This window comes from Psammomys obesus, unplaced genomic scaffold (assembly GCF_907164565.1).
Source record: "Psammomys obesus unplaced genomic scaffold, mPsaObe1.curated_primary_1811, whole genome shotgun sequence".
Taxonomy (NCBI): Eukaryota; Metazoa; Chordata; class Mammalia; order Rodentia; family Muridae; genus Psammomys; species Psammomys obesus.
In genome coordinates this window covers 162,821-174,433 of record NW_026594418.1, presented here as the reverse complement: position 1 = coordinate 174,433, position 11,613 = coordinate 162,821, and the positions used below count along the sequence as shown (strand labels likewise).

Below are 11,613 nucleotides of genomic sequence, written 5' to 3'. Positions count from 1 at the left end.
TTCTTTCTTTCTTTCTTTCTTTCTTTCTTTCTTTCTTTCTTTCTTTCAAAATAATACATTTTTTTTTGACTGAAGGAAGTTAATAATTCAGGAAAAGATTTATAAACTCTAACAAGTTGCTTAGACTGGTATTAAGATAAAGCTATGATTAAGTTTTGAACTTTTATTTCCACTATACTGATGTGGTTTCCAAAAAGGACATGGTAGTAGGAATGACAATATGCACTGTTCTCTGTAGGCTATTGTATACGAAGCTGCTCTGGTTTTCAATGACATTAAACACTTTAGAATTTTCCGATGGATGCATGTTTCCATTTTGTTATCTGCCTAATACATGTATTTGAGGAAATAGAATGAAAGCAGACCTGAAGAGGTGCTTAGTAAAAGTATATGTGTCAGCATCTTACATTACATCTGTGTGAAATGTTCTCTTTCTTTCCAATATGGCCAGGTAGGTGGGAACTTGTTGTTCAGCGTGAAGCATGTGATTAAAGGATTGGCATGTGTGATGGGTAAACTTAGTTACCATGGTGGCTTAGGTAAGAATGGCTCCCATAGGCTAATATATTTGAATGTTTAGTCAGCAGGGAGTGAAGCTGTTTTGAGAAGAATTATGAGGCATGACCTTGCTGGAAGAGATGTGTCACAGGGATATGAGGTTTCAAAAGCCACACCAGGTCCAATTTCTCTCTCTCTCTCCCTGCTCAGGTTATATCCAATAACCTTCTAGAGCTTCCTGATCCAGCTTGAATACAGAAATGCCCCTTTTACACACATGTTGAGCAGGGAGGAGCCAGAGGACAGAAAAGAGGGGAGGAGCCAGAAGACAGGAAATGAGTGGGAGGAGAAAGGTCAGAAGAAAGAGCTAGGAGAGCGGAGCTGGAGGAGAGAGCTTGGAGGACATTGAGCATGATCCAGACCTAAGATTTCACAAAAAGCAAGTATAATGTGGGAAATCTAAATGTTAGGAAACTGAGGGCTTGGAGGTTTAGGAGGGAGTAAAAATTGCCCAGCATTGTGTTCTAGGTTAACTAAAAACCCAGTCTCTGTGTGGTGATTTGGTTATACAGCTGCTGAGGATTAACAGCAGCATTACCAGAAGATAAATCAATAACAAATATTAATCATCACCTACAATACAGTTCCATTCAGTTATTTTTTTCAGTTCATGTAGAGAGCAGGCAGTTTTACTAAAAGAGTTTTATAGAGATAGGTTGATGAGAAAACAAGATAGATACAGGTAAAGACAGAAGGAGGCAGAGAATGAGATGGAGTCATAAAATTATAAGATAGAGTTAGTTTGAGGTCAAGCAGAGCAATTCAGTGAGAAGTGAGAGAAGCCAGTTTGAAACAGTAAGCTTGGAGAGGAGTTTGAACCAGAACAGCTGAGTTGAACCAGCAACCCAGAGTTCAGAAAGAGCTAGAAAGGGTTAGTTTATTCAGCAGTATATTGATTCAACGGAATCAATCTAGGACTAGATAAGATTGTATGGAGGCTAGAAGCTTCTGGGACTAGGCCTAGGATAGCAGACAGAGGCTGTAGCCCCTCAAGACAACAATTAGACTGGCAAATAAAAGTTACATTCACACACTTTCACTCTTTCTCTCTCTCATACACACACATACACACTTTCCCTCTCTTGTGAATCAGAATATAAAGCTCTCACTCCTCTAGTGCCATGCCTGTCTGCTTCTTGCCATAAAGATCATGGACTAATCCTCAGAATCTGAAAGCAACCCCCCATTAAATGCTTTCTTTTTTAAGATTTGCTTGGTCATAGCATCTCCTTGAAACAATAGAACAGTAGGCAAGGCAGGTATCATCTTGACTGAGAGATACTCAGAAAACTGATTTCTATCTCTGAGGTAAGTTCAGATATGATTGAATAAAGGTCAACGAATATAGGTATATAGGTCACTGAAGTGAGAAGAAAGACCTGTTCTGAGCATGGATGGTAACATCCAGCTGGGCACCACTGGCCACTTGGCAGGGCTGCCTCTTCCAGAGCCCCTGTGACTGTTTTGCTATGACTGATCATGAGCATCACACTTCACTTTCTACAGCCTTTAAACTTGGGCTCTCTCCAACTTGAGTCTTTCAGGGTCTCAGGTACAGGCAGCGTTATAGGTCCCTCTTATCTCAAGACTTTCAGGTTTTTGTACTTATCAACTTCTCTTACTCTCCAAGTTGTAGAAGGACATTTTATCATTTTGTGAGTTTGTAAATAAAAATAGTGATATTATATCTGGGCACAGGTGTCTTTTCTGAGACTGATACTCCACCAAGGACCATATATGGATATATCCTAGAACCTCTGCTGCTCTGATGTAGCCCTTAGTAGCTCAGTAACCAATTGGTTTTCCATAGTAAGGGGAACAGGGACTATTTCTGACAGGAACTCAATGGCAGGCTCTTTGACCCCCCAATCCCGCAAGGGAGGAGCATTTCTGCTAGGCCACAGAGGCGGACTTTGCAGCCAGTCCTGAAGATACCTGATAAAACAAGGTCAGATGAAAGGGGAGGAGATCCTCCCCAATCAGTGAACTTGGAAAGGGGCAGGAAGAAGATGAGGGAGGGAGGGTGGGAATGGGAGAAAATAAGGGAGTGGGATACAGCTGGGATACAGAATTAATAAAATGTAACTAATAATAAAATTAAAAAAATAGTAATATTAACACACTGTTGACAGCATCAGTCCCTAGATCATCCTGATTAATGTTGATGTCAGAGCTCAAGCTAAAGAAGAAGAATTTCTTTCTGTTTTGCTCTTTCCTACCCCTTTCCTTTTCTTATTTCTCTCTACTAAGTGCCCAGGTCATTGTGGAAAATGCCACCATTAAGCAAATGGTCCTGGGTGTTACAAGAAAGCAGGGTGACTAACCCATGTGAGCAGGCCAGTAAGCTTAGTGTCTCCATGGCCTATGACTTAGTTTCTATTTCCTGGTTCCTGTCTTAACCTTGGTTTCCTTCAGGGATTGACTATAATCAGTAATTACAAGCTAAATAAACCCATTCCTCTTCAAATTATTTTTTCAGTCATGTTTTTTTATCACAGGAATAGAAAGTAAAGAAGGGGTTTAATGACTGAAGAGAATTAGAATTTTGGACTAATTGGTAAGATAAACCTTACACTTTAACAGCCCCCACTGCCCACACCTGAGAGAGCACTAGCTGTAGCCTTCACTATTGAATTTCTCATAGTATCAGAGAAGGGCACATCTCTTCAAGAATGCATTTTCACCGCTCATATCTGGTCTTTCTCTGGAGAATGTGCTCAGTCAACTGGGAAACTTGAATAATACCACAATATTCACCTAAGCTATGTAAGTTGAATGTTTATAGCTTAGACTTTGTTCTTTTGTTGGCAAGAAATTCCATCTATAGATTTGATTGCCAACCATGACAGTATTGGGAAGTAGAATATAATGAAGTAAGTGTGTGTCAAAAGTAGGTCATTCGAGCCATGTTCACAATTTTGTAACATCCTGTCCTTGCTTTCTGCCAAAGCGTTCCTCAGACAAACATTTCTAATAAATGCTTTGTAAAAGGAACTTTATTTGCCTCAGGTAAATTGTTGTGTGGGAGGCTTATTGGGCTTCTAGCCTCTGTACACTCTAACCTAGGCCTAGGATTTCAGCTTCTGGGGATTACTGCCTAATAAGTTTACCCTTTCTTCTTTCTGAGCTCTGTGCTGGCTGGTTCAACTCAGCTGTCAGATTCAAACTCCTCTCCTAGCTGACTTCTTCAGTCTGACTTTTCTCCCAGCCTTTGAATTGCTCAAACTACCTCCAGCAATCTGCTCTAATCTCTTGGCTTCCTCTCATTCTCTGGCTCATTCCATCTTCTACTGAGTTCTCTCTCTATTACTGTCCTTCTAAATGCTTCTTCTCTCTCTCATTGCCCCTTATGTAGCTTCCCTTTCCTCTCTCTTCTCTTGAGAGTTGGGTGTATCCTGGTCTGGCAAATCTTTCTCTGCTTTTTACCTTTTCTTCCACTCAATTAGACATTACTTTCAAACATGGCGCTTCCTTCTACAAACTAACTCTACCTTCATTGTCTGGGATTAAAGGCATGTACCACCATGTCTGGACCTAAGCTTTTCTTTACCTGAAGCTTGCTCTATCCCAAGCTTGACTTGAACTCAGATCTGCCTGCCTCTGTCTTCTAGATTAAAGGTGTGATCATACTCCAGCCAGATCACACAGGCCTAGAAGGTCTTGTCAGAGCAGCCATGTTTTGAATTTCTCTACATTTCTCTACAATGCTCTGTGTCACTTCAGGCACAGGCCTCATGGCCAGACTATGGATTGAGAGTGCTGAAACCATGAGCCAAACAAAACTGCCTCCTCTAAAGTTGTTTGTCTCAGGTATTGCTTCAGGGAGGGAAGTCTGACAAACACAGCCTGGGCTAAAGGCTACCTGGACACTTTCCCTTTCCCTAAAACCCAGAAAGGCACTATTGAGCCTGTGCTGCTGTTTTTATTTTACAGCTGGTTGGATAGAACAATTAAAGGGATGATACAGGAAGTTTCTATGGAAAAAGACTTTGCAATATAAAGAGAATGCATGGATGCAGCTTCACTTGGCCTAGAGGACCATCTTCCCTATGAAAACCATGGGGGTTTACTAATATTCCTTTCAAAGGTGACATCACAGAAAACACGTCTGAGGGATGTAAGAAGAGTGTTATTTCTAGATGTTCAGGCTCTGATTCAATAACTTAAAATAATTAGAATAAATATAAAACATTGCTGATATTCTGAGCAATAATTGAAATATTTTTATTTCTTATGAACAGTAAGATTAGACATATGTCCTGTATTCTGTCAGATTTCCTACTAAAGTGAAGTGTGAAATGCTAACAAAGTTGACACAGAAACACAAGAAAAGACCAAAAATACAGAAGCATTGCCAGCCATACAAGACTAGGGAAGCCCAGAATTCCACACTGGTTCCTTTGTAGCCTTTATCCACTTTTTGAAGACAGTGTTAGGAAACACACAAACTTCAGTGTAAGAAAATTTGGTGGATGTTGAGCTGTAGCTGCAGCACATTTGCCTAGGTCTGTGTCCACATCTGTGCAGTGCTCACTGATTCCAACATGAAAAGCTGCAGTGGGACACGTGCTCCAAAGGGCAGCTCTGCCTTGTCTTCTATCACACCACTGTCATGTTCTCACGTGTGTGTTCGACATAACATAGGCTCAGTACACATTTATGGAACTAAGGAACTACAAAATTTCTTGTAGTTCGTTGCACATGTATATGCAATGCATAAGAGCCAATAACTATAATACAGCAGGACAGTTTTTCACTGGTTTAACAATTGGAAGACTATAAGTATTTTTTTTTTTATGATTGGCTGGAAAGAAAACATAAGAGAGTGGGTCATCGCTACATCCCCTTGACTGACTATCAAGTTGCAGAACACAAATTATCTAAAAAGATTTTTTTTAAAAGCATGCTTAAGTGCATATAAGATAAATGACTTCTGGGTATTGGACAGAACTCAATCCAGTTATGCAAATGACAGTTCTAACTATTGTTTGTTGTTCCCCTAGCAGAGAGTAGGTGGCCACTCTTGTATGCCTTCTACCCACCTCATTACAAATTTGATAGTGCATTACTTAAAAATGATTTTGATATTTAAAGACTTTGTAAAGACAGCGTGTATCCAGATTTCCTTGTGAAGAGGAGGCAGAGTGGTTGGGTCTGTGTTTTTGATGTTGTGGAAAACAAAACAATGGAAGAGAAAAATTCCATTAGAGGTAAGGGAGAACACGAGAGATAGGAGTGGTGAGAAGCAGTGCTAGTTGCAGAGAACACTGGGATTAAAATACCTTGGAGCTTCACTGGCTGGAGCCATCTAGAGATGTTCAAGTCAGAGAGGAGATCTGTAGGCTTAAGAGAAGGCAAGGAGTGAAGTAGGATTCTGACCTGTTTCCTTCTCATTATCACTCACCCATTGAGAATGGCAGAAAAGATTCTCTCTTCTTAAACTGTCTATTCTCCAAAAAGTGCTCTGGATTGAAGGTATCTGGAGTGTCCCATTCTTTGGGGTCCCTGTGCAGAGCAGTCAAATTGGTCAGGACCATGGTGCCCTAGAAAGGACAGCAAAGAGTCAAGGTTTGGTGTGTGGAATGGGCCCAGACAAGGGAGGGGGCTCCCAACATCCCATTTGTATTCACCCCTCAGATCCTCACAAAATGCCATCCTTAGTTCAGATCAATTATGGACTGTGTGTCCCTCAGACATTCCAGGGCCATTAGAATTCTCTTTATTAAAAAATGCTGGTCTGTGGGAAGAAGCCAGCATGTGATATGGAATAGACATGTGAACATCCATGGGAAGATAATGAGGCAGCTTGTAAATAAGCATCAACCCAGCTACTTCCTGTTTGGCTCATATTTTTATTTTATTTTACTTATTACATTCCATTCACCCTGCATCCTGACTGCAGCCCCCTACCTTGTCTCGCCCTAGTCCTAGACACCCTCTCTCCTGTCCTTCGATGCCCCCTCCCCAGTGCCCTGATAGGGGAGGAACTCTTCCTCCTCTGTCTGACTCTAGCCCACCAAGTCTCAGCAGCGCTGGCTGCATCATCTTCCTCTGCAGCCCTGCAAGGTTGCTTCACCCAGGAGAGGCAATCAAAGAGCAGGCCACTGAGTTCATGTCAGTGTCCCTGATCCTCTTACCAGGGAACCCACTTGGAAACTGAGCAGCACATGGGCTTCCTCTGAGCAGGGGGGTCTAGGTCTTCTCCATACATGGTCCTTGGTTGGAGTATCAGTCTTTGCAGGGGCCCCTGGGCCCAGGATTTTTGGCTCTGTTGGTCTCCTTGTGGAGTTCCTGTCCCCTCCTGGTCTTTCTATCTCTCACACTTTCCATAAGTTTGGCTATGAGTCTCAGTATATCTTTTGACACCCTGATGGGTCGAGTCTTTCAGAGGTCCCCTGTGGAAGGCTCCCATCTTGTTCCTTGTCTTTTCCTACTTCTGATGTCTATCCTCTTTGCCTTTCTGAGTGAGGTTTCAGCCGTTTCCTTGGCTCCTTTTTGTAGCTTCTTCAGAACTTTAGATTTTAGTATGTTTATCCTATATTATATGGCTAATATCCACTTATAAGTGAGTATATACCATTTGTGTCTTTCTGCTTCTGGAATACCTCACTCAGGATGATCTTTTCTAGTTCCCATCATTTGCCTGCAAATTTCAAGATTTCTTTGTTTTTAATTGCTGAGTAAAATTCCATCATATAAATGTACCACACTTTCTGTATCCATTCCTCTGTTGAGGGACATCTAGGTTGTTTCCAGATTCTGGCTATTACACATAAAGCTGCTATGAACATCATTGAACAAATGTCCTTACTGAAGGGTGAGGCATCTTTTGAGTATATGCCCAGAAGTGGTATAGCTGGATCTTGAGGTAGCACTATTCCCAATTTTCTCAGAAAGCGCCAGATTGATTCCAAAGTGGTTGTACAAGGTTACATTCCCACCAACAATGGAGGAGGGTTTCCGTTTCTCCACAACCTCTCCACCATGCATCATCCTTTGAGTTTTTGAACTTAGCCATTCTGATGGGTGTGAGGAGGAATCTCAGGATTTGCATTTCCCTGATGACTAAGGATGTTGAACATTTCTTTAAGTTTCTCTGCCTTTCAATATTCCTCTGTTGAGAATTCTCTGTTTAGTTCTGTACCCTATTTTTTAATTGGATTGTTTAGTTTGTTGAAGTTTATTTTCTTCAGTTCTTTATATATTTTGGATATTATTCCTCTGTCAGATGTAGGGTTGGTGAAGATCTTTTTCCAGTCTGTAGGTTGTCATTTTGTCCTGATGACAGTGTCCTTTGCTTTATAGAAACTTTTCAGTTTCATGAGGTCCCACAGTGAGGACTATGGAAGATTTGCAAAAGAAAATGTCTCTTCCATTTCTGTTTCTCTCTTCTTGGTACTCTGAATTGATCATCTGAACCCAGTTCATCAGCAGGGCTAGGAACACATCAAGTATACAGAGTAAGGAAGTCTAGTCCATTAGACTCTTGGTATGCTGCCTTGACTCCTCAGAGTATGTCTTTACCTCACTGTGATTCACCCACCTCATTGTATCACCTGAACCACTTTCTCAGTCTATCTGACTTTGTAATGTCCATTACTGTTTTCCACAGCTACCTTAGTGTAAGGTACCCACTGGCTCTCTTAGACTCACATCTACTCCACAGGCAACAATGAAGTATGTTGTGAATACAATATTACCACACCATAGTGCTACCTCTCATCATTTCCATTATCCACTGTGTAGAATGTTTCAATCAGTTTTAGTGTGAAGAGCATTATTTGAATTTCCAGGACCAGTTTCCCCTTGGAGATCCCCTGCCTTGGCTGCCATAAGCTGCTTTTTTTTTTTAATTAATACCATTTTCCATTCATTCTAATACCCTTTAAATGTTTTTGTTTTTGTCATGTACTCTCTTCCTCATCCATGTTGTCTGACTAAAGTTTAATGCGTTATTTTATTCTCAGCAGGAGTATCTTTTTTTTATACCCTCTCTTGTTCTTTTCCAGGCTCTGCTTCACTCTCTAGTCTATCTACCTCTAGACAGAGTGAGAGTACTTTCTTTTGGGCATTCTAATGACTTATTGCTTATTTTGTTCAGAATGTTTTACAGGCACAAAATCTTCAGGTGAGTAAGCAATAAAAACATACAACTGGTACACGAAGTGGGAAGCTATTTATGGCCCTTCTTTCTGTGAGTACTGTACATTATTCTCTATCATGGGTTCCACTGCATTGTACAGCTGTAGGAATCAATTCCAGGAGAGATTAAAAAGTTTCTTAGAGTCACACAGTAGGAAGAGATGCAGCCACTTCTGAAACTAGGTCCATGTAAGATCCAAACTGTGGCTTTTTGCTTCACTTGCATATTATCCGGTTAGAATGTCAGCATCTAGAGCCACTCTTAGAGTTGACACTGAAGATCCACATCAGAAGACATACGTTGAAGTGGTCTGTTCTCTGGGGTTAAAGGCATGGTTGCATATGTTTTTTCTGTGTAGACTCATCTGACCTCAACTCTGAAGACTTTCCTGGAGAACAACAACATATTCTGAGCATCTAAGACAAAGTATTACAAATTCACAGCGGTTGCATATGGTAGTTAATCTTGATTCTGGACTCTGGTTATTGATAGTTGTCTACAAGATAACAACAAAACACCACTAAGAGTAGCCATTAAGACATTTCCAGGGAACATTTTGTTTGTTTGTTTTTGTTTTTGCTTTGTTTTGTTTTGCTTTATGAAACAGGGTTTTCTGTAGAGTCTTAGCTGTCCTGGACTCACTTTGTAGACAATGATGGCCTCGAATTCACAGAGACCTGCCTACCTCTGCTTCTCTGAGTCCTGGTATTACAGACAAGCACCAATGCTCCCCAGACAGAAAACATTTTCTAATGGAAGTAGGCATTCCCAGGCTTTGTGACACCATCCTTCTAGCTGAAGAACTGGGTGGAATAAATGAATAGGGAAGATGATCTGCTGCAGGCTTTCTCCCTGCTTCTTAGCCACCATCGTGATGACTGATCTGCTGTGCATTCACCTGCTGCCATACTTCACTTAAACCTCAGGGATTTATTTTGCTGCATCCAAGAAATGCCTGATTTTGTTAAGTACACAATGCAGAAAAAGAAGGTAAAGGATAATAATTGTGCCACGAACAGGAAGAGTGTGATGTGGAGATCTCTCTGCAGAACCCCTGAGTAGAACCTAAGCTGGGGTCTGCATGTGGTCTGCAAGGAGGAAGTGGAAGAGGGATTCATAGAGAAAAGAATAAGGGATATCTTTCAGTGTGTAATGTAGTAAGACCTGAGCAGGAGAAACAATGAGAATGAGTTTAGTTCCAGATTCCAACTCTTATGACACTGTGTATCGTAGTAGAGAGGGCTTATGTAAGCTTATTTTACAGTATCTCAACTTTCTAATGCATAAAGTGGAGATCAGTACTTATGAAAAGGAGTTTAAGACATTTTGAGACAAATAAGTGTTCTCAGCACATATTTACTTGACAACTATCTATTTTTTTCCCTCCTTTTCTTATAGTTAAAGCCAGTTCGCTTTGAACTGACTTTCTTTGTGAGATAGGAAGTTCTCAACTATTGCAGAGTAATAAAAATCTGGAAAACCACCTCATGACACACATAGGAAAAGAACTACTGAATCCTTTGAGGTCACATTAGCACAGAGAGAAGGGAGGATGTTATTTAGTAAATAAAGTCAACTTTGACTGAGAAAATTTGACCAAGGAATCCCCCTTTCTCTGTTTCCCAATGGCACACATAAATATTACTTGGAGGAATGGTCACATTTTGTTATGAATAACATTTCCCTAACAGTTTACATGGTTTCTTTGAGCAGACATATAGGTTACTTTTATATTTGGGTTCCTCAAATAATGCTAAGGACGGACTGGAGTTCAGAAGCTGAAAAGTTACTTTCGGCAGGTGGTATCCAGCCAATGTGCTATCAGCGGTTACTTCTCTGGGAATGTTCAAGGGGATGATGTTGCCCATCCTCAGCACCTCATGGATGACAGCATTGGTGTAGGGCATGGACTCTCGGTCGTCTGTGCTTGGCTGCCTGTCATGGCCAATCACTCTATCGATCTCAGCCTGTACTTTCTCTGCAAGAAAACAGGGGGCTCTGTTAGCTTCAGTGTTTACTGCTTTCTTCTGAAGACAGAGAAGCTGTCACCAAGACTTTATCTTTTCACAGTTCACCCAGTGTGCTGTTTACAAAGAAACACCATGTTCCTCATCTTTTCAAAGAACTGCTGTGAAAAAGTGTCAACTCTAATTAATACACTCCCACAGCACTCCATGTTTCCTGAACTGAATAGATGTGATCAGTGTGGTTCAGCTTGTAGCGGTTCCCATTCAGGCTTCTACACATAAGATCTCTTAAACTAATGGTTTAGAAAAAGTAAAAGCTCAGTATTCAGAGTGTGAGAGTCTGGGATATCTACAATCAAGGCATCAGGAGACTTCTTATCTGATGAGGATTAATGTTCTGTTTCTAGATGGCAAAGCTTTGCTGTGTTCTAGTGTCTTAAGGAGAAGGGAATCTCACTGGGCCCTGCTTTTAAAAAGAAACACGGAAAAGATTTTCTATTTTTCTATTTGTGTGCATGTGTACATGTTCCAAAATGAAAGCGTGAAGTGATAGGACAACTTGCAGGAATCACTTTTCTTTTCTTGTGCCATCTGGGTTCCAGGGATCGAACTCAGGAAGTCAGGCTTGTAGACTTTCCAGCTGAACCATCTCACTGGACTGTCTGATACCTATTTGAAAGGCACTAATGCAGTTCACAAGGCCAATTACCTGCTAATACCACTCCACTGGTAACTAAATTTCACTAAATGAATTCATAGGGAATATGCAAGCTTTCATCCTCCTGAATATTCATAGATTGGGATTTCCTAAGGAGATGTATCAGAGTAGATCGAACATCTCAAGCTGTTAGTGACCATTGTTGCTGCTGAAACTACATTCTTCCATGCTCTGTTTCCGAATTTGACTACTAAGAACAAATAGGCTTCATTTTAAGTGTTCTTTGA

At 40.9% G+C, this 11,613-nt stretch overlaps 1 protein-coding gene across 1 annotated transcript in view; it reads right to left on the bottom strand.

Moving 5' to 3' along the window:
• The window catches only part of LOC129685411 (cytochrome P450 2J4-like), a 51,969-nt gene that overhangs the window by 1,325 nt on the left and 39,031 nt on the right, over nucleotides 1-11,613 (bottom strand). Inside the window, exons 7-8 of the mRNA XM_055618953.1 lie at nucleotides 10,492-10,679; nucleotides 5,963-6,101 (exon numbers count right to left, since the gene is read on the bottom strand). Of these exons, the coding sequence (XP_055474928.1) occupies nucleotides 5,963-6,101; nucleotides 10,492-10,679 (327 nt within the window). The remainder of the gene's footprint in view (nucleotides 1-5,962; nucleotides 6,102-10,491; nucleotides 10,680-11,613) is intronic.